Source organism: Gambusia affinis, linkage group LG20 (assembly GCF_019740435.1).
Source record: "Gambusia affinis linkage group LG20, SWU_Gaff_1.0, whole genome shotgun sequence".
In the NCBI taxonomy this organism is placed as follows: domain Eukaryota; kingdom Metazoa; phylum Chordata; class Actinopteri; order Cyprinodontiformes; family Poeciliidae; genus Gambusia; species Gambusia affinis.
This window is the reverse complement of record NC_057887.1, coordinates 15,992,475-16,015,933: the sequence shown is the minus strand read 5'-3', so window position 1 is coordinate 16,015,933 and position 23,459 is coordinate 15,992,475. Positions and strand designations below refer to the sequence as shown.

The following is a 23,459-nucleotide window of genomic DNA, read 5'->3' as shown; positions in this document are numbered from 1 at the left end:
TTCCCACCTGAGCAGTGGCTATCTGCTGCTCCTCCAGAGAGACCATGATACTGTGATTTGCAGTTCCTCCATCAAATCTCAGCCACCTTCGCAGGATAGCTGGATTTCTACTGAAATTACTGAGTAAGAGGGAGTTAACACAACTGCACACCACACTTTTCAGATTTTTATTTGAAAAAAAGAAATGATCAAGTCCACGTTGTGCGAGTTTGTCATAAAAAAAAATCCAACAATATACATTGAAATTTGTGGTTGTAATGTGACAAAATGCAAAAAGTTGAAGGGGTAGGAAAATGTCTTCCAGATACTATAAACACCATTTGTATACTGAGACTAGATAAAGGTAACCTGTGGCAAACACATGTTCACAACATAACTTAAGACACACCTTGAAAGTATTTATTTGAATATAATTTGCAAAAAAGGCCCATTGTTCAACGCAAACCTCTGAGGTCACATCATCCCTACTCTCCACTTTTATTCCTGCGATCACACTAAAAGGGATTTCAGAGATTTTGGTAAATATTTTCTCACTACAAAGCAGACTGAAGGCTTTGAGATAGTTGCTCTACTGGCTCTTCTTGTTTCCTGACTGTGACTCTGTTACAACGGCTCACGCAACGCTTTGTTGAGTGTTTACAGGGAGAGAGGACAAAAAAGTACAATGGCAGAGACAAGCTGACAGCTGAGACTGGATTTGAACGAGGAAACCTTTTTAGAGGTAAGTTTGCTCTTAATTCTTTAATTTTTCTGCTTCCTTATTATTTTCCCATCTTGTTGCTATTGGTTTGTCCCTCACCCACTCACTTCCTTTTCTTACTTTTCCCGTCCCTTTTTTCAGTTCAGAGGACCAGCGGGGGCTGGACGTCTGTGTTTTTGATTGGCCTTTCCGATAAATCTGCCTGTTTCCTGCACATCTGCTGTAGGGCAGAGAGAAAACAGAGGCTCTCTCTGAAGATGTGTCAATACGGACAGAGCTGTGAAGTTGCACCTAACTTTCACTTTGGGCTTTTAAAGTGAGGAAATCAAACCTAAACCCACAGGGGAAAGAGCGTGGACTTACAGATGAGCAACAGCTGGCGACTTCTTGTTCTGACTGAAAGATGGACAAGGACGATAAGAACCCGAAGACGTATGTGTCCACCTTCCGGCTGGTCCTCAAGCCTCAGAGAGGGAAGCAGAAACAGAATGGACTGGACACCACATCCAGGACAATAACAGGAAACAACAAGCTCAGATGTTCATCTGCAACAGGTAAAATATCAGTAAACTGTAAAAAACAAACAAAAAAGTCCAGCCTTTTTCTATCAGCTTGTAATGAGACGATTTTATAATCATCTGTGGATCAAAAGACATTCAAACTGAAACATCTGTCTGTTTTGACATCTACCTATTCAATGACTAAAGAAACCCAAAACAAGAATGGCAGAATGGAAGTCAAATCTTTAAAGATTCGGAAGGAAGACCAACAGAAATATTGTGATGTCAAAGTGAAAGTTTTGGATATTTGTTACAAATATAATCTGAAAATGTGATTTCTATTTGAATTCAGCTTAATTTCCTTTCCTTTCTTCCAAAATCACTGTATTCTCAAAAAAAAAAAAAAAAAGTCAAATATGTGTTATTTAACTTCCAGCAGAACAAGCACCCTATGCTACGCAGGTAGCACTACAGTGGAACGGCTTAGATCAAAGCAGTCATATATTAGAATGGCCCAGTCAAAGTCCAGACCTAAATCCAATTGAGAGTCTTTGGTAAGAACATTGATGCTCACAGATGTTCTTCATCCAATCTGAAGAAGTTTCTAGATTGGTAAAACTGGTAGAGGCAAAACCCCAAAAACTTGAGGCTGCAGCTGCAGCAAAAGTTGGCTCTACAAAGTATTCACTCTCCGTGGCTAAACATAAAAGCATGCCACACATTTCAGATTTTTGTTAATTGAAGATTTTAGTAAATGATGCATCATTTTCTTTCCCGTTTGTGCTTATGGGATACTCTGCAGATGTGTTTGTTGGACCATGAAATACACTCAGGTTTGTGATTGTAATGTGATAAATGTGGCAAAATTTAAAGTTTCTCAATACATTTGAAAAGTGTCTTAGACCAAATGTTGTAAATCTGCTTCATTCCTGAGTTAACGTAAAGAAAACAAGTATTATTCAAATTATTACATTTTAGTTCACAATCCATAAGGATTTTCTTGCACATTTTTTCTACATTGCACAACTTGTACATCTGTGAGCTACTTGAACTCTGCTCTGCTTATTACGATAAAACGAAATGACAGCCTGCATCTATTAAAACGCCAAGAGTTTGGGACTAAAAAGAGACGCCTGGAGTCCAGACCTATTACTCAAGAGTAAACATTTGGTCGTCTCTGTTCCTAAACATTTACAGAGTCTTCCAAAAAGAAGATTTGATGCAGCCTGGTGATAAAACACATTCACGACCCTACATTTTGCAGGCCCAAATCTTTTATGATGGGCTTCCAAAAATGTTTTAAAAAATTTAGTTAAAATTGTATTTGTATTTGACAAATCACTAGCACTTTTTAAAGCTCAGCTTAATCAGTGCCACATGTGAAAAGGAATTTGTGACTCTTCTTTTCTCCAACCCACTAAACTTCCTGCCGGTGCTTTAAGCTTAAAGTAAAAGCAGGTATGTTGAGGATTTTCAGAAAAAGAAGAGAAGCAGCGAGGTCTGTTTTCAGCTAAATTCCAACATGGTTTTGGTTTAACATGTGACATCCCCCACACGCATTCTTCACTAAATGTACACAAGCGTTAACAGACTGAAATTCTTCCTTTATCCACCGGTGACCACCCATTGTCCACCCTGTTCCTCATTCCAACATCAGTCAGTCTGTACATCTGTGCTTTTCAGGCAAAAGCTTGTAAACACGCTGAAAAACTCCCAACACTTTGAAGACCACCAATGTAATGTCAGAGATAACTAATCCAATTGAATATTTACATTAGTTTCAGATTTCTTAATAACCTTTGCAACATTCCAAACATTTTGATCATCTGTTATGGAGGTGTAATCTCTTTAGGCATCTACTTTTGCTAAATGTGGAGATCTTAAAAAAACTGATATATTAGGACTCAGATGAGCAGGTTCCTCCTGGTGGTTCAGTGAAAAACAAAAAGTAAAACATGACTGAACATGCTGAAGTACCTATTTTTCTTCGAAGGTGTCAAACAAGGAACAACTCAGAGTTTGGAAGCACCCAAGTTTAAGGAAACGATCAGGGATTGCTCGGTCTGTGTCGGAGGCGGCGTTACGTTTCGAGGCGTCATCACAGGAACTCAACCGTTGAATGTTTCCTGGCTGCACAATGGTGAGTGGTGCAATGCTTCAAAATTATACACATCCTCTACAATTATTGGCATCCCTGAAAAATTTGTAAAAATGTTTAGTACAATTATAATTTAGTGCTCTAAGCATTAAAAACATTTGGAAAAATAAAACCTTTAACTTGAGTGTAAGCTGTGTAGTCTACATGTGTTCAGTGATAAGTGTTGTTAAACTCATTAGCACCTTTAAAATGAGTTTAACTAAAACCATTTTTGAAATATATATTTTTTTAAATTTTAAGTTGATCATTATCTTTAGCAACTTTGTATGAGTAATCCATGACTTCCTGTTTTCTTGTGGTGCAAGTATAACTTCATAAACTCTTTCTGGAGTGTTAAAGAAAGTACCTTGTTGCTTCTGAAAAGTCTGAAAACGGATCATCATTTGGTCTGTCAGAAGGCTAATAATCCAAAACATATGGACAAATCTGCACAAAACTGATTCACCAGACACAAAACCTACCATCTGTGGTCTTTTCTGTCTCCAAAGCTAAATCCTGCAGAAAGCCTCTGAAAAAAGATAGCATGACATTCTGGAGAGACGGTCAAAGATCTCTCCCTCTCTCTTTGTTTGTTTGAGAAAAACACTGAAGTGTCTTTGTTTTTACTGGCATGTTGAACAACTGGAATATTTTCCTGTTGGTAAATGGGATTTAAGTAAGGATGGAATTTTTCTGCATTTTTCCAATGTTTAAATTTAACTTATTATACATATACTTCTTTTTACTTAGGTGTTGGTGTAACTGCAGGTAGAACTTCCTTTCAAAATAGTGTTGCCAGTCTGACCCTGACTCAGTGCTCAACCGAACATGCTGGTGATTATACCTGTGTGGCTGAAAACAGTGGCGGAAAGACAACCAGCAGCGCTCTGTTACGTATTACAGGTCAAGGTAAAAACACAAGGACCAGTAGAACCAGTATTAATCAGTACGGGTCTATTGAGGAGAATTATTTACACAAAAACCATGTCACTGTGTTTAACAAAAGAGGCCGGAACAAAGGAAATCCCCACATCGAGCAACAATGAGCCGCGCAACAATATCTCATCGGAATCAGAGTCTTGTGAAAACACTGAAGGGGAAAAGCAACGCAAAGAGAGAGATCAAGGTAGATTATTAACTTGTTTTTATCGTCATTTAAAATCTGTTTTAAGAACATTAAAAAATGTTCTATTATTTTGTTTTTTTATATGAAATAAATTTAAATAAGCAGTACTCACAGGTAGAGACAAAATTTACCCATCTGGTCAGGAGAAATCTAATTCTGGCTGATTGATTCAATACTTTGTTTGCTCCTGCAACCAATCATGACTGCTGCTTCATGATTGGTTGGTTTCTCTTCAAATAGACTTATCATGAGGCCTACATGTAAGTCCACCTACCTCTCTATTTTCCATAGTAATCAGAGACTGCAGACTACAAACAAAAGCTCCCCTGAGCAAAGGTAAGTGTGACATTTACAAGTAATCAGCTGAGTTGAGTCAGAGTTTCCATTATTTGATTCCAAATCCTGCTGAAATGTTGGGTATTTTCTAAGCTGATTTTAAATTGAATTCAGGTCCTCCAGTGAAGTTTCTAGACCCACCAGAAAAGGTGGAGGTTTGTGTGGGTCAGAAGGCTCGGCTACGCTGTGTGTTCAAGAGCAGCTCTCTTCCTGTGGCCTGCTGCTGGATTTACAACAGAGCCAAAGTAAAACTACTATAGACTCAGATTAATTGTGGTGAACCCAAATCTGTGCTTTCAGACTCTAAAACCAACCTTTTCCTTCTCCAGGTGGTGTCAGGAGGTCCTAGGCTGACCGTGAAGAACGAGAAGACCCAAACCAGTTTGGAGGTTTCCGAGGCCGCTCCAGAAGATACGGGCTCGTACACTGTGATTGTACGAAACAGGCACGGCTCCGCTCAGCACACGGTGTCCCTCGGTGTCATAGGTGGGATTGGATATCTAATGTTTTACATGATTAAATACAAACATTTGATGAATATTTATACTGTAGAGATGCAGAGAATTCAACAAAAGATTGATGGAAAACATAAAATAGGCCTTTGTCCCCACTTTTGCTAACCAAACAGCCTGACCTGACTCCAGTGAAGGTGTGCTGTGATATCTGGTACTAAGATGTTGGCAGGAAATTGTTCTGTAATTGGAGAGGGGGTGCCTTTACGGATAAGAATTGGGTTGAGATCTGGGATATTTGGTCGACTCTAAGCCATCTGCAGAAAGAGATTCCAGCCATCAAAAAATATGGTTTATATGAGAAGATATCCACAATCTGCATCTGTGTGTGTGTCAAAGTAACATATGGCAAGGCCCACAGCATCATACTGCATGTGATGGCTTGTTTGATACCCATGGAACCGTACTATGTGCTGCCCAAGTTAGCAATTCAAATGACGTAAAAGAAAAATATTTAATAAACTAGACCTCCTCCTTCTGCTGGTCAGGTTCTGGTGACTGGTTAGCACATCCACCCTGATTGGTCTCCAGCTACTGAGCCCCTTGAGCAACAAACAGCAATGTACTCCGGGTTCCAACACTTTTCTACCAGAACCAGTCTCCACTTCTTCTGCAGTTTGAGCTGGAGTAACTCATCTGTTGGATTGGGCCACATGGGTGAACCTTTGTGATCCCAGTTTCCTACTTTCCTCCTTCTGACCACTTCTGATGGATACTAACAAATACAGATTATGGATTTGTTTCAATGTTTTATTGAACTCAAGACTTGATGGATTACAGATTATTTATTTTGCATAATGGACATGAATTTTTGGAGGTACCTCGACAACCTGCCATATTGCTTTTGTCAAATTCACTCTAATCCTTTTTTCTACCCATTTATGCTCAACAGTTTAACTTTGAGATGTAAATGTTCATTTGCTGCCACCTCAATAATGTGATGTATATTTACTACATTTGGAAAAATCCTTTTTGCTTTTCAGACCGACCCACTCCCCCATCATCCCAGCCTGTTGCTTCCAGGATCTCGACCCAATCCTTGGTTCTGTCCTGGACGGGCCCCTGCTACGACGGAGGCACAGCTGTGTTGGGTTACATCGTAGAGGCCCTTCAAGACGGCCCCAAAGAGCCTGGAAGCTGGACTGAAATAAGTAGGTGTAAGAACACCTCAAGCCACATTTGCTCAGGTTTGACGCCTCTTGGACGGTACAAGTTCAGGGTTAGAGCCTGGAACTTCGCAGGTACCAGCGACCCGAGCCAGGAGTCTCCATACATTAAGATGGCAACCTCAAGTGAGTGATGTGCTGGTATTGTTGATAGAAGAAGTATCTGTTCAGATTGATAACTCTTGTTTTTGCTTAAAGAGGAAAACAAAGAGGAGCCTGGCTCCTATGTGACAGTGACTATTGACACCAAACACAAGGTCAAGGATCACTACAATGTCCACGAGAAGCTTGGGGTGTAAGTATGCGTTTTCTTTCTCTTTAACATTAATTTATGTATGAAGGCAATTCATAATGCTGCTTGATCTTGTTATGGAAATTTCACTCATCAAAGAATGAGAATCTGTTTCAATAATAAGAGAAAGATTAATCTTTGTCTATAAGTTTCTTTATTCAAAGGCAAAAGAGTTCGAAGACCCGTCTCATTGAACACAGTCAGGAGAAGAGCCCTGAACGCAATCATATAGTCATATAGTCACAGCAAGGAAAAGACCCACCCAAACTCTGATCTTATCTCCACTGCCAGATGGACCAAAAAACAATCCTTACCCCCCACCTCATGAACTGTCCCTCACCTCCTGGACGGGATGATTTTATGGCAGGAAAGAAAGGCAACAAGGATTTCAGGAGAAACTTCTAATTCTTCTTTGTCAGTTACTCATGGGTGCAGGCCAGGGTCAAACAAGGGAACAAACTACATTCCACACAGCAGTCCTTTAAGACAAATGTCAGGTTAAGCATTTTACCCAAGATGTCTACAGGTCTCTTATATTGTCACATCTGCGGAAACATCTAAACATTATCTGGAAACTTCTTTAATGAAAAAACACATCTTGCAGAAATACAAAAACACAGCAGATATGATTAGTAAATAAATGGTAAAAAGTATCATCAGTTCCATGAAAAATGAAATAAGGCTAAAAACGAAACATTCTATTACAATCTTACTTTTCATTGTTCTAGTGGGAAGTTCGGACAGGTGTACCGAGTGACCGACAAAGAGACTGGCAAAGAGTTTGCAGCCAAGTTCTACCGTGCCCGGACCGCCAAGGACAAGTCCGAAGCTCGCAAAGAGATTCAAGTAATGAACAAGCTTCACCACCCAAAGATAGTCCAGTGTCAGGCTGCGTATGAAACTCGTTCGGAGTTGGCCATGGTCATGGAGTAGTAAGTAATCTTCATCTGGTGATTGCTTCACATTCTCACCACCAGGTCCTTGAGTCGTTTTTGTCTTCCCAGCGTCGCCGGCGGGGAACTCTTTGAACGCATCGTGGACGAAAACTTTGAGCACACAGAACTCACCAGCGCTCGCTATGTGCAGCAGATCCTGGAGGGCATGCAGTATGTGCACAAGCAGAACATCATCCACCTGGACCTCAAACCAGAGAACATCGTCTGCGTGGACACATCCGGCACGCAGATCAAGATAATTGACTTTGGCTTGGCCAGGGAACTTGGTAAATCTGAGCAATACAGTGAAGATGATCTAATAAATACATTTTTTATGTCTTTTTTCAGATAAATGTCAACTTTATATATAGCACATAAAATATAGTTTTTAACATATTAAACACTGTCAATTCATTTGTATCCTATATATGTTCAACTTTGGAAGAGAACAGCCATGACTGCATGCCAACGATAACATCAGGGCGTCTCAAATGCTTAGATTTCTACAACAGCAATTATGTTGCAACAAGTCTATTTATAGATGAGAGTGAAACTGTTTCAGGAAAACGAAACGAAAGCACCTTGTTCTCGGTAGAGACAATTAGAAACTCTCTTGTTTAAAATTCATTTATGGATCAAATCTCAAATTATTCTGTTGAAAACGTCTAAAACGTAAAAATTGATGTTTAAATCATCTTTAAACATGTTTAAATCATCTATCAGAGGGACATTCCACCAGATGAACATACTTTGATCTAAATCATCTACTGGCTGAACGATTAAGGTCATTGACCTGCTGGATCTTTGGCAGCGTCTTGTTTTTCTTCCAGAAATGACTCTTATTTAGCCCCATTAATTTTTTTTTTTTCTTCAACTCGGCTTCTCTAAAGGAAAGCATCCCTGAGCTGAGTTTTTTTTAATGTGCTTTATAAATAAGCTTGTCTTAAATTCTGCCACATTTTGATCTCTTCTGACCTTCTTGATGAAATATTTCTCATGATTTGTCATGTCGATAAATTCTTCCTCCTGAGTTTAGGAAGAATGAATACTGTTGCAAAGCGGTGAATGCTAGAATAGCCCCCAACATTAGAAATGACTCTTTGTAAGTGCTAATTTTTGTTTTGGACCCGTCTCATCCTGTAGAGAAGGGTAAACCCCTGATGGTGATGCACGGCACTCCAGAGTTCGTTGCTCCCGAGGTGATCAACTACGAGCCTGTCGGATTAGAGACCGACATGTGGAGCATCGGAGTCATCTGCTTCATCTTGTAAGCTGAACTTTGGAGGTGCTCATTTGAATTTGAATGCAGTACCAGTTCTTCTTCTTCAAAAACGTGTGGCTCAGTGTCTGAATAGATGCAGATTTGGCGCCATCTGCTGGTTCTCTTTTAACAGGAGCAGATCCTACTGAGAGAGGACATTATCTTGTGTTATCAGTTTTAAACTACTTTCTTTCTTCTAAGTAGAAATGTTGGCCACACAAGAAAATGGCTATCCTGCAAGGCGAGCTTGTCTGAACCTGTTTTTTTTACTGTCTGTGATCCAGGCTCAGTGGAGAATCTCCCTTCCAGGGAAACAACGACGCCGAGACTTTCGCTCTGGTGACAGCAGCCAGCTTCGAGTTTGACCCGGAAAGTTTTGAAGACATTTCTGATGAGGCAAAGGACTTTATCAGCTCCCTGTTGAAGAAAGACCAAAGGTTGGTCTGCCTTATGTTTTCTAATGATCACATGTTCAGTTAATACTGATAACAAAGCAGCTAAAAGGACTATTTTGTGCTTGATTAAAGAATGTCTGTAAAGATCTGACAATTGTATCTGCCCATTTCTGATAAAAGATCCAGGCTGTCGTGCACAGAGGCCCTTGCCCACTCCTGGATGGCTTCTTTCACCCCTCTTACCCGCAGACCCACTAAGTCTCTGAATAAAGAGAAGATGAAACGCTTCCTTGCCAGACGCAAGTGGAAGGTAGACCCAGAAAAGACAGACGATGCATTTTCTGAAGATGTGTCCTCTGAGGAATTTTTTATTTAAGTCTACAAAAACAAACTCAAAGCCTGGCTGCGAGTAGTGTTGGTCATGAGTCAGCATTTCTCCTTTCACCCTGCAGAAAACTGGCCAAGCTGTTTTGGCCTTGAACCGGATGGCGAACCTCACCAGCAAGCTGGATTCTCCTGGCAGCTTCTCAGAGGGTAACGGACACAATCCCTTCTTTCGTCCCAGATCTCCTCACAAACGCCAAATGACTCACAGTTGGGGACTGTCACTTCAAGTTTACACTCCTCTGATCACCGTGGCCTCGTTTCTGTTCTGTCGTCCATTCAGAGCCAGTGTGGAGCCATGAGGCAGAGGAGGCCATCCAGTCGCTGGACAAGCAGCTCCAGTCTGAGCCGCACTTCCAGCAGGCCCTGAAGGACATCACCCTTCACCAGGGAGAGACCGCTCAGCTGACATGCCTGGTTGACGGTACTGACAGAGCACCGATGCTCTTTATTGGTCCAAAATAGGTTCTCAAGGAGCAAAACGACAGAGAATGAGATACTTAGCTGGTGTAGTATGAATTATCTGTTAGACAGCATTCTTTTAAAGTGGGACTGCATGAAATGAGATTTAGGTCTCCAAACAACCAAACTATGGTGGATTAGATGCTGTAAAAGTAAGAACAAAACAAAAGCTGACTTCTTCCATTTTAAAACTGCTCAAATCTAAAGAAAAATATCACAGATCCAAAACAAATTTAAAAAAAAGTTAGGCATCAAAAGCTACTTCAGAGCTGTAGTGTGACACCTTGGTTTGTGTTAGATGCTTAATGTGGATGTCAAAGTTAGCATTCAGACAGAATTGGGTAATTTAATTTGGGTCAGTATTTTATTTTTTTTTAAGAGATTCTCTAAATCTTTTTATTTCTCCAAATATCTTTTTGAAACAGGTTCAGATTCTGACAGGAGAGTGACGTTAATGGAAAGTCAAAGCAGGACCAGAACACAAGCGGACATCAACCTTCCTAAAACAAAACCTCAAATAGAAAATTCTTAGCACATCTGAATTTTATTAACACAAAACCCTATAGTTTTTTTTATTTTTTATTCCATCTGAACACACAATCGTGTGTTGTAATACACATTATCTTCTGCATAAGTGGAACTTTATCCAGGAATTTTAAGTCGTCAGCGATGAATCTTATAAGTGCAAAACAGGGTTTTAATGAGCAGTAACAACTGTGACTGAAACCCAGCTATACAATGACAAACACTTTTAAGATATTTGACATTTACCATGCTAACAGAGGCCTGAAGAGTTAGGAAATAAAATGTTGGGTTATTTTTAAAATTCAGTGTGAAATCAATTAAGAAACTAATAAATATTTGCGAGAAACAAAGTTTCTTTTTTTTGCCCAAATCGCAGGTTACCCACAACCTGAGGTGAAGTGGCTTCATAACGAGGAGCCGCTGAGCGACTCGAGCAGAGTGAGGATGCAGCGGGATGATGACGGCCTCTGCTCTCTGGTTGTGGCTGACCTGGCGCTCTCCGACTGCGGGACGTACGTGTGCAGAGCCCAAAACAAGCTCGGGGAGGCAATGTGCTCCGCAAAACTGAAAGTCGAACTGTGAGACTTTTGCGTTAGTAGATCGCCTTTGCTTAGGCTGCTACAGGGACACTTGTTTTATTTTAGAGGCCACAAATGTGTTGCATGACAGCGGTGCCATTCTGTTAAAAGGAAAGTAAGATTTTTACACTCACTGCTTTCACACTTTGTGTTCCTCAGCTATGGTTGAAATTGGTCTTTTTTTAAGCACAAGGTAAAACGATGCAAGACCTGATCTGAATTTTATAAATGGCATTACAGATGCATTTGTATATTATAATATTGTTTACATAGGTTTTATGAAAGCACTAAAATAAAGACTCTTAAACAACACAACCTGGTTCATTAAATGTGTACAACATTTAGAAGGCTTAAAATTTAAAGTTCTGCAGCAAGTTTGCTCAAATGAATGAGGAAAATTTTACTTAATAGAACATTTATTTTAGTGTTCTGATGTATGGTGCAGTAAAACATACAATAAAAGCAAAATTGAGATTCAATACCAAGAATGCCCAAATTACAAGATCTTTATACTTTTTTTAATAAACCTCAATTTATTAAACATTGACCTGCTTAAATATAAACAATTTTTCTGTCACTTCAGACCAAACAGATGTGCTGATCAACAGATTGGATCTCAGAATCTGCCCCAAACTTCTTCTTTTTTTTTTTTAATCAATTTCTCCTTTCTGGAAACTAATCACAAAGTTCAGAGACTTTAAGTAATGCCTATTTATGAAATAAGGATTTATTTACAAATTAGAATCCACATATTTCTGAACTATAATACCTTAGTAATTTATAGTATCAACATGAGACACAGCCAAGAACACATGTTGAAATATGTAACGTTCACTGGTCATTTAAAGACAACTCTCTGGTTACTCATTTAAAATCAAAATTATCTTCGCTTCCAAGTTGACTTTCTCTCATCCATCCTTAAATTGCATCTTGGACATAAAATGACACTTTTAAAAACCTCTGCAGAGGCCCAGGCACTGAGTTCTTGAATAAAGTGAAGGAGCCTGCTTGGTTAGCTCGAGGTGCATGATGACTGTCCTCGCGTTTTGTTTAAGGCAGTGTTTCCTCCAGTGGATTGGTCATTGGCGCACACACACACTTCCTTCTGCGTTTTCTCTCCACAAGTCAAAGCTGATGTAATCCAGAGATATTTTTCTATCATCCCTCTGTCTTCAGGATTCTCTTCTGAAGGAGATTCCAAGCTTTTAGTACCTTTTATTTTTATTTTTTTTAAAAGAAGAAAAGTCCACTTAAATGATCTGCAACTGCTTCATGAAATTACTGACGTGATGATGAGTGTCTGACCTGTTTCTGGGTGACCTCTGACTCCCACAGAGTGCTCAGCACTACGTTAGCATGCTTGACCTGTTTGCTGCTTGGCCACTGACTCTGCAGCCTGCGCAGGGCATCTTCTCTGCTGACTCTGTCCCGTTTGGTTATTCTTGTCACAGCCTGAAAAGAATCGCCATTAAAAAAAAATGTGTCAGTTGTTACATAGCAAAGATAAGTTTAGAAATTCTGGTGCACTCTAGTGGCATTGTGTAAAAGAAAAATAAAAGGGCACCACATATTAAACCTTGACACCAAATGTTTAATGGCTTTTGGTTCTTGAAAAACACACCCTTGTAAAAGTATTTATGTCTCTTGAAAATTTTCACATTTTGTCAAATGGCAACCACAGACGTCAATGCATTTCATAGTGAAATACAAAGTTTCAACTTCTTCTAAAAATCTATAAATCTCAGATTTTTTTTTTTGTATTCGCAGAGGTACTGTTAGTTAAGAGAATATACCAGGTTCTAACTCAAAAGCATTAAAGTGGAATGGGATTTAATTGCATGCTAGATAAAAAGAGTAAAAAAAAAATAATTGTACATAAAAATGACATTTTAAAGCATTTGGCATGTTTTTATGTTATTCAGACGGCCATCTTAGTAGTCGTTTGTCCTTCCCTTCACAAAAGGAGGAGAGAAGTTAGTCTTACAGTGAATCTATAAATCTCTGAAAACAAACTTTTAGCTAAAGCTTTGTTCAACTAGATTCTAAATGTTTGCCAAATGGGCTCAATCTCAGTACATTTGGATGTAGAGCTTCTGATCAAAAATCCTAAGTTTTGTCACAGATTCTGAGTTGTACATTTTTGAGAAGGACTGTATGTGAAACCGTATTTCAACTATTAAAGTCTGTGTAAGTGCTGCTTCTATTAGTGTCAGTGAGGATGCTGGTCAGGAATCATTACCTCCTCCTCAGGAATGATAAGGACCCAAACCTCGTGGACCAAGTCTGTCCAGCCAGCCTCCAGAAGAACAGCTGCATCCACCACACAAACCTCCTTACCTATAAAACCAACAAAGAAGAAATTATTTTAGGGACAAGATCATACTGTGGCTGAAATTCGACAGCGTGTGCAACATGCAATTAAAGTTTGTTGTTGGAATCAAACATTTACATTAACTCTATTCATTAACTTTCGCCTTTTTTGTTCCAGCTTCTCACATTTTTGTTACAAAGTTTCTGTCAAACCGATTCCAGCAGAAGGTCACAGCAAAAGCATGAACCTAAGAATAATTCGGTTTTTAATATAAGGATTCAAGAAAGCAAAAATACAAAAAAACTGTTTCACTCAGACAGAAGCAGAAACATTTAAAGAACTGTGAGCAGCTTAAATAATTGAATACAACACCTTCTGTCCTGGCTTGGTTTATTGCTTGCTTGACCAGAATAGCAATCTCAGGCCACACAATGTCTGTCAGACATTTTAACCGCGCCTAAAAACAAACATCACCCTTAAGTCAGTTATAAAAGAACCACTACACTTTGCAGACAATTGCGATGCGACACATCTGGTGTTGAAATACCTGGTTCCCGAAGACTTTTGATGCTAAAGCTCGCCGGTTGATGGTTTTATCTTCATTCAGAATCTCTGCAAGAAATGAGAAAGAGAAAAGGATTAAATCAACTCTGAAAGCAACATTTCTCCCAAGTTGAAAATTCTTTACTTTTAAAAACTCAAATAATTAAGCAAGTAATATCAAAACAAAAATGGAAAGTTTATTCCTCATCTGCAAATCTCCTAACATACGGGAGAGGGGAATGCTTATCAAATATATATAGATTGAAGCATAGATATCTAAATATCCCAGTCAAATTTCACACCAAAATTAAGAACTTGTGGCAAAAGAAAGACAGATGAGAGACCTCCAACTCTGGAGGAGCTGCAGAGATCCACAGCTCAGGTGGAAGTAGAGAAAGTCATTGTTAAAAAGTCATGCAGGACACGCATCAAGCATGTAGAAGGTACTCTAATCAGGCTGGACCACCACTGAAATTTCTGGACTATATGCAAATAAACATGAAACATGGTGGTGGCAGCATCATGCTGTGGGAATTCTTGTCAGAAATTATTAGGGAAACTAAAAACAAGGGTAGGACAATAAATACATTTTTTTGTCTTTAAAGATTTAATTTGAGGAAGATCTGGATTTTTTTTTTTTTACATCAATGCACTTCTTAGGTTTCCATAATTCAAAGGGATGTTAAGTTATCCAAAGCCTACTAACTTATTTGACAAGCGTGTTTCAAATAAGCTTCTGATTCTAATTATTTAGAATTTCGGTCAAGTCACAGAAGGGAAATAAAATCCAGTTTGTGAAAATATTTTCTGCCATTTGTAATTTCTTTCTAAGAAAAGAAACAAGAAAAAAAAAATCAGAAATCAAATCTGGTATGAGAAAAAAAAAAAATCTGATTTCATTATAAGCCATATCACCTAGTCAGACTAAATAAATAAAAAAACGATACAAAACAATAAACCAGAGCCACTACAAAATACTAATTTATGTTGTTTGCAATAAAATTGAATATGAACAAAGTACAAAGGGTATGAATATTTTTGCAAATCCTTGTGTTTTTTGTTCCAGTTCAGAATTATGCACTTGTCACAAAATATCACTTAAAAATACACTGATGTGTGTAGTTGCAACGTTACAACACGTGAAAACATTCAACATTAGCACTTTTTAAGGTACTGCAACTATCATATGTATCAGGAAATACTTTTAAAGGCAATTACCATCATCACTACAAAATGTATGCTTAATAAGCTTCATTACTGATACCTGCCAGCTCTAACAAGCCCTGAAAAGTAAAGCTAGTCGCTACCTGATCCAAAAACTTGGAGTACTTTCTGATAGCATTGTGCACCGGGCTGGTACACCTCATGACCCAGCTTATCACACTCGATCCGAACCGCGCCAAGAACCTCCAGCTGTGTGGCCACGGAGCTCTTTCCGCTGCCGCTGCTTCCCGTCAGACCAATCACATAGGGGGTAGGAGGGAGGTGGGGCGAACCCTGACACAGAGGAGGCAACAAAAAAAAACATGAGATGACAAGAACATTTCAATGAGGCTCCAGGCAGCAGAAGCAAGAACAAAACAAGTCAGGGCTCCTGAAGTCGAGTCCAACAGGCTCCCCGCCCTCACAGAGGAAACCGTCTGGATGGCCAGCAGCGAACAAAGAGATTAGATCACTCCAGGTTTCCAACCTTCGTTCTGAAAGCTGCTGTGTTTCCTCAAACTTTATGCTGGCCACAATAAAACCAAGCTTAAAAGATTAACCGTCCCAGTTTTCAGCAACGGATTTAAAACTCAGCTGCTCTTTCTGATATGCCTGCTCTCATTTTTTGTTTTGCAGAAAACACAAAAAAAACAAACAAAAAAAACAAAACAGTTTTTTTACTCTTTCAGACCAGAAATAAATTTGGTGACTGGGTTTTATTGTAAGAAAGAAGTAACAGAAAAAGAAAAGGAGCTCATTTAATCAATGAAATAAATCTTATGATGTAAAATCTGTCATAGTGGGGTTTAAGGTAAAACAGGCGGTTTAGGTTTTATCACAATATTTCAATGTAATGATGATAAAAGAGTTTTTACAACTTTTGAAGTCTTTTTATGTGTAGGATGTCACTATGAGTCACAATAATAACAGCTTTTATTTATAAGGCCCTTCATATTTTGAGATGTCAATGGTCTAAAAACAAAACAAGCCAATTGCAATGGTTAAAAATAATAAAATAAATGAATAAATAAAAGAGATTTACAAAATATCCAAGAAGTGAAACAAAATTTTTAAAACAGTCAATGGATTGGATTATGGTGCAGTTTACCACCAAGCTGCACATAGTTACTGCATTTAACTGCATTTTCAAGTTTATTGATACTTATGGATGTTTTCGCATCATCAAATAAAATTTATTGATGTTCGAACCAATAAACAGGTAAAGAAGTCAGTTCTTTTTGTTTATTTTGTTTGAGAATTTCTTAATCTCAGGTGCTAATTATAAACAAAAAAAAAACATGATAAAGATTTAAGGAAGTAATCTTTAAATCTGATTATATATTATTTGCTTGACCAGGATTTGTAAAAATAAATTGAACTTGCTTTAGGCGGGATAAGGAGGGTGCCAAGTAGACGAGAGCGTAGACTGGACGAGCTGATCTTCTCCTCCTCAATTTCGTTGCGGTGCGCGTCCTTAAGCAGCTGGATCTCATAAAGGACAAGAGGTGGAAGGTCCTAGTTAAAGTAAAAAAAAAAGAAATAAAAAAATATTACAACAGAAATATTACAACCTGCCTCCAGGTGATAAGTTCAGGCTGTTTGTCAGACGAAAGCAGAATCTATGATGAAATCTGTACAAGTGACCTGAACTGATGTTACCATGACAACGTGTCTGATTTCAGGTTCCCAGCATCTGTTCAGCCTAAAATATTACAATAAACATCGTACAAAATACTTTCAAAAGTACATCAGGCAACATTGAACTCAGAGAAACGGAACAGCCTACGTTCTCAGCGCGTTTTGCGTTGACAGCCTCGCCGCCCTTTCTCGTTTCCTCGCTGACCACGATGCACTTCAGCTGAGGGTCCACGATGGACACGCCGAAGGGGTCTTCAAGTGGGACCATCTCAACCTGCAGGGACGGTTTGGTGTCCTGCAGAAACTCCTGGAGTCTCTGCACTCGCACTGAGTACGGCTCAATCAGCTCCTTTAGAACTTTTTCTGAAACCAGAGACAAGCAAAAGTTGGCCAGAAGTTCCTCACATGTAGCGCCTTGCAGAAGTTTCCGTTCTCCTGGAAATTTTCCTTATTTTGTTGTGATACAGTCACAGATTTCAAGGTACTTTATTAGGATTCTGTGTGATAGAAAAACTGAAACCTTTTGGCCTGATAATTTCGGCTCAGTCAGACTGGATGGAAATAATCTACGAACACCAAATTACAAGTTTGCCACAGATTTTTTTTTTTTTTTATTAAATTCCAGTCTGGGTTTTGACTAGGCCAGTATAACATAAACATGCTTTGACCTGAACCATCCCTGTTTAAAGAATAATCTCCACCTCTTCCACTCTGACCAATTTTAGTCTCCAAATTGTAAAAAAAAAAAAAAAAAAAAAACATTCCCACAGCATGACGCTTCTGCCACCATATTTCACAATTGAGACGGTATATGTATTATCAGTTAGGACATTCTTGGCTGATTTGTTGTGCCATAACCATACAATTTAAGAGGTTGAATTTATCCTCTTTAAGATGTACAAAGATTATTGATTTATAACCTAACCCTGATTTAATCTTCTCCATAACTTCCTCCCTGACCGGTCCGCTGTGTTCTTTAATCTACTTGACGCTGCTTCTTCTGAAAGGTTCTCTTATTTGACGATTAATCAGATTAAAAATCTGACACACTGTGTAGATGCTTCACTTAACCACATAAGCTAATTTTACACAATATTAGAAATGCATTTAAAAATGCAAATAAATAAACAATTAAATTCCTTTTTGAACAAGAATAGAAAGACTTTATTTTCTAATATTTTATTTCTTTAGAGTACACTTAATCTTTTCAAGGAAAGATATATCTGCAGCTAAATAAAATACTACTAATAAAACATGTGAAAAGCTCAACCCTTTCTTCTTGACTTGATCTGTTGTTGTTTTTTATTAACCGATCAATACTTGGATCTTAAAAGTTGCTCAATTCTACACTTTTAAACAGGTGAAGCTAAAACTGTGCCACTTGAAGCATTCTGGGTAAAACCTATCACATACAAAGGCTTTTTTTATATCTTAAAATCAAAATGTTTTTATTTTTTGCAGTTTTTACACCATTACTGCTATGAAAGTGTTTTTCTATCAGTAAATTGTCTTTTTTGAGACAGAATAACAATTGACAGATTACTGAATTAGTTGAGTATTATCTCAATAATCAATTAATCACAAATAATCTGATTAATTGTTTCAGCCCTAGTCATAAAAGCAACTTTCATATCGGATCAGATATGAATCCGATATGCATCCCTAATGAAAACCGTTAAAAACCAAGTATAATTTATCTTCTGTTTCTCACTTTCGAAAGTCCTCTGAGTTGTTCTATCACATAAATTCTCCAAAAAAACAATAACAGTCGTAGGATTCATAAATACTTCTGCAAGGCGCTGCATCATTTTACCATCAGAGCTTTTCATGAATAAATGCTGTTAAATTCTTAAAAGGACCACTCACTTTTAAGCATTGCTTGGTCGCACACACCAATGACAAACCTTCTGTTGGCCAGGAGACATGAGATGCTGAGCAGCGTCTTGTGGGCTCCATGCAGGCGGTCGAACGTTCCTCCTACCACTACATCACTGTAGGTTTCTATGGGCTCGGCCTTTTGTTCTTCGTCACTTTCTGCTGCTTCCTCGTTCTCCTGCAGCTTCACCAGTTGCGGATGAAGCAACACCGATGAGATACCGGGTCTACAGACATAACAGTGACCGGTGTACTTCTCCAGACACTGCTGGACCTGGTGGGACTGATGCGGGTCCTGCAGCGCAAAGTCCGTCAGCACCACGTCTGGGGAGTGAAACAGAGGCTGCGGTGTGGGGAAGGGGCAGTTTGGAGTCGTGGCTCCGCCGCTGGCAGCCGGCTGAGCGCGAATATTAGTGAGCAAAACCCGAACATCCAGGTGGCCGCATACATCCGCTGCGTTGTTGTAGAGTCGAGTGATGAGCGTGGACAGGTCGACTACGGGTGGAATGAAAACGGGTCGAGGTTGGGTCCCACTGGTCAGGTTAAGCCCGGGATGGAGGTGGACGTACAGCGTGCGGTCTACGAGCTGAGCGGCCGAGCTGAGCACTGGAGCGATGCGTAACGGGAGAGTCTGCAGAGGAGATGTCAGCACAAGGATGCCTGTGCTGAACATGGACATGGTTGAGTCTGATGTCCCAGGGATTCCCAGGAGTCTCAGAGGAGCGTCACAGTGGGCTCACTGAGGAAGACAAAGGCGGCGTAAATTATAAGTAAAGCCTTTTAGTTCAGTGGCGTACAAACTTTTTACCCTGGGGGCCACAACGGGCAAATTTAAACCCCTGGTGGGCCACAAAATTCATTAAATTAAATATATAAAAATTAGTTTGTGATTGTTTTTTTTCTGCTCAACAAATTTTTATTTTTTTTTCAAAATCTGTTTACATTTACAGATTCGAAACACAAAAAGGACTTCCAACGGTTAGCAAAATGTTGACCATTCTTGACTTGTGGTCAGGGGCCAAACAAAATCCTTTCAAGAGCCACAAAGGGCTCCCAGGCCACACAGCTTTAGTTTGTATTATTTAAATAAAGCAAAAGCTAATATTGTTACATGACAATACAGTTGAAACCAAAGGTTTATCTGCACTGAATAAAAAGACACAAGTATCTTTTTCTTACCGCCTGAAGTTAAATGAGATCAAACTCACAAAAATTATTTCTATTTGCTAAATTCCACATGAATTACACTACAAAAAACACAAAATCTTACTGAGTAATTTTTCTAACTTCTAGTGCAAATATCTTAGTACGCAGGAAATAAGATAAAACTATCGTACAAATATCTGTTCAGCAAGATATTGGAACTTGTTTTAATTTATTAATTTCTAAAAAATTGCAGAAAAAGTACTAGTTCCATTAGAAGATTAACTCAAGACATTTTTCCCAGGTTACAAGTGAAATAATCTGCCAGAGGAACTAGTTACTAGGCAAAGTTACTTATGAGTTAGTTTTGTCTTATTTGAAGTGCACTAAGAAAACGTTCCTCTGTTTTCAGATTACTTTTCACCAAATCTCTATGGGTGCAGCACATTCATAAAGATACACTCCAATAATGTTGTCAGAGGTAAAGAAGGTAAGGAGTGTTTCACTTCGGGACAAATTGCAAGCACTGATTGCTCAGTAGTTGCTGACAAACCAACTGGATTGACTGATGGGTGAGGTCATGCCATTTAACATGAAAAGCCAGATTACAGTTTGCAAATGCACAGAGGAACAAAAACCTTCATTTCTGGAGACAGAAACTAGAGGAGGACTTTTTTCCACCCCTGCAATGGGTTACATTTAAATGCAGTGTTAGATAACATTTAACTTAGAGTAACAATGTCCAAACATCAAGCTTAGATGCACTTTAGGAGTGAACAGAGTGCAAAACTCTTAAATTGTCATTCTGGCAACAGATCAAAATCACAAATTCGTTCAATAATTGCTAATTAACATCAATACTTTCAATCGATACACAAAGCTGTGCGACGATAAATGCACTCACCTTTTTCAGTGTGAATTTAATGTAATCTGTTAACAGCTGTGGTAATGAGGTCTCAATTTTAAACAAAATAATAAAGTAGTTCCTTATATTAGTCCAACTCACAACTAGCTAGCCACATTTAGAGCAATAATCATACTTAGTAAACAACTGCACAAAGAAAACTGTACGTAAAGCAATAGCAGCGAGTTAAATGTGTTCTTTATCTATCATTCATAATTTACAGTGTGCATTTTTGCTCCATACACATTTTAAGGCCCAGAAACACAGCTTTAACTGTCGTTTGTAACTGACAGCTAACTGCAAACACATACAACTTAACAGCTACTTACCCAATGAAAAAAGCTAACGAGACGTGAAGAACGGATTAATAACGGATTATTAATCGTCACATGCACAGCTGTACACATATTTACTGTGCTGACTGTTCATCGGACAACCTTCATTTAAACACACTTCAAGCCAGTTCACACTCCTCTCCTGTTCCTTACAGCTAGGAGGCACCTTCTGGTTGAAGTTACGGGGTCCGCATCATTTCCACGCAGCCGGAACACCGAGTAGGGGGAGTCTGCAAATTGTTCCTCAAAGAGTATTTGTTTTGTCAAACATTAGTGTCAGCATTCAAGTTAAATATTTCTTATAGAAATATAGATTGACACTATTCGGTGAAAATATTTCCCCGTATTCAGTAGATAAACTTCTCACAAGCCGCCTCTGATCGAGTCTAGCCGGGGATGACAAAAGGAGCAAGTCCCTCAGTTGATTTGTTAAATGTCACGTGACGTTTCACGAACAGCGGGTCGCACTCTGTAACAGCCAGCCGGGTGATGGGGCGGGGTGAACGATGACGAGGCGGACTGGGAGGAATTTAACTCTTAAATTTAGATATAAAAAAACGGTTTTTGGCGGCGGGAAGTGGTTATTACAAAATAATAATAATAATAATAATAATAATAATAATAATAATAATAATAATAATAATAATAATAATAATAATAATAATAATAATGATGATAATAATAATAATAATAATAATAATAATAATAATAATAATAATAATAATAATAATAATAATAATAATAATAATAATAATAATAATAGTCGAGAAATGTTTCTTTCAAGGCCTGGTGCGCTTGGCAGATGTTGTGGGTGTACTGATTGACTCGCCGGATTAAGTAGTTTCAGTAGTTTCAGGAAATTGTGGAATATCTAGTAAATTTCACATTTCTTCCAAAAAACTATCAATTTATTGGTTTTAAATTACTGGATATGCAACATTAACTATTAAGATATTTGTATTATGTGCTATTTTTTGTGTCACACAATTTTATAGTTTTTTTGTTTGTTTTGTTTTACAGCTATTAGAGAGTAGATGTTAAATAGGTTTTCAGTTTACATGTAATCCTGTTCTTTTCTTCACACATAAAATTTAAATTTTGCTTGCTTTGGTTTTTACTGCAGGTTTCAATTTTTATTTTTCAGAATGTATTAGGGTGGGACTAATTTAATACAAATTTATTCATTAGAAACATTAAGAAAATCGTTCATGCATTAATATTTCCTTCGGGGCAAATTTAGAAAAGTTTGGGAGGAGTTTCACAACCGTCATGATTGAAATTTCTGGGTGATTTGTTTTCTTTAGCCCAAGGCCCTGGGGAAAGCATTAAGCAGAGGAATTTATGACAATTACAAATACAAACTGCCAAATGAAACCGACTCTTGTGGGAGTTTTTTCTTTTAATTGGAAATTTTATAATTTCAGGCAATCCACTGTTATCTTGCAGAAGCAGCTTCATTTGGGATGCCCTTGGGTAAGAGAGGCAGAGATACTGCAATAAAAAACAGAGAGAGAGAGAGAAAAGAATTGAAGATTCAAGTAAAAATAAACTCCTGGCAATTTTTGGAAATGAAGACGCATGTTGGCTTTTTCACTCTTGTGAGAGGAATGCCGATCCTCATAAAAGATGATTTGATCAATGAAATGAAATCTTGATCAAACCAGACTCCCAGAGCAGTGGAGGACATGCTGAAAGAGTAAATATTGCTGCAAAAAGCAAATAAATTAATTCAGCATCCGTCATTATTATCGGTCAGTTTAAGTCTGGTTATTCTAGAGATCCAGGTCCTGCTGTGTCTCATCAAACGAGTTCTTCAAACTAGTTGCCCAAGTAATCTTTATATTATGAAACTTTTTTTTCTTATTTCAAAGTTTCAACTGACTTTGCATGGCAGGCTTTTGGTGCTAAAAACAATGTCCGTGCATGACTACATCGTAGGCACACAGAAGCAAATCATTTAAAGCAGAGTTACATGGATTAGATACTTTTTATCTCAAAGGTGAGCAGTTGTTTTTTTTTACATTTCTATGCTTTACATACAATTTTATGCTTTGTTCTATAGGAACTCAACATACGGTAAACTCAAAATACATGTTTCGTTGCCTGCTTACAAAGTGATACACAATTAAAATAAAAAAACATTGCTAGGCAGAATTAACATCAATTATTGTCTTTATAATTAGAAGAAACTGTTTTAT

The 23,459-nt window shown here is 38.3% G+C and overlaps 2 protein-coding genes across 3 annotated transcripts; one reads left to right on the top strand and one right to left on the bottom strand.

The window, feature by feature from the left end:
- The first annotated feature begins 630 nt into the window (after positions 1-630).
- Positions 631-11,621, top strand: LOC122822833 (myosin light chain kinase, smooth muscle-like). The gene is made up of 18 exons (XM_044101790.1): positions 631-721; positions 842-1,254; positions 3,194-3,340; positions 4,088-4,246; positions 4,344-4,463; positions 4,755-4,799; positions 4,914-5,044; positions 5,129-5,285; positions 6,295-6,603; positions 6,676-6,772; positions 7,498-7,701; positions 7,774-7,991; positions 8,848-8,971; positions 9,250-9,402; positions 9,541-9,670; positions 9,813-9,894; positions 10,028-10,168; positions 11,108-11,621. Exons 2-18 carry the CDS (start codon positions 1,104-1,106, stop codon positions 11,311-11,313), a joined length of 2,574 nt encoding a protein of 857 aa, XP_043957725.1. The 5' UTR covers positions 631-721; positions 842-1,103; the 3' UTR covers positions 11,314-11,621.
- Positions 11,622-11,921: 300 nt separating this feature from the next.
- coasy (CoA synthase) lies at positions 11,922-21,660 on the bottom strand. 2 transcript variants are annotated; one of them, XM_044101792.1, is made up of 10 exons: positions 21,256-21,660; positions 18,871-19,618; positions 17,153-17,367; positions 16,750-16,881; positions 15,471-15,660; positions 14,168-14,232; positions 13,993-14,077; positions 13,549-13,646; positions 12,615-12,761; positions 11,922-12,494 (listed from the first exon to the last, which is right to left on the bottom strand). In XM_044101792.1, exons 2-10 carry the CDS (start codon positions 19,556-19,558, stop codon positions 12,468-12,470), a joined length of 1,647 nt encoding a protein of 548 aa, XP_043957727.1. In that variant the 5' UTR covers positions 19,559-19,618; positions 21,256-21,660; the 3' UTR covers positions 11,922-12,467. The 2 variants fall into 2 exon arrangements, with proteins under 2 accessions (XP_043957727.1, XP_043957726.1); XM_044101791.1 differs by having other exon boundaries at positions 11,922-12,521; positions 21,256-21,659.
- Positions 21,661-23,459: the final 1,799 nt, after the last annotated feature.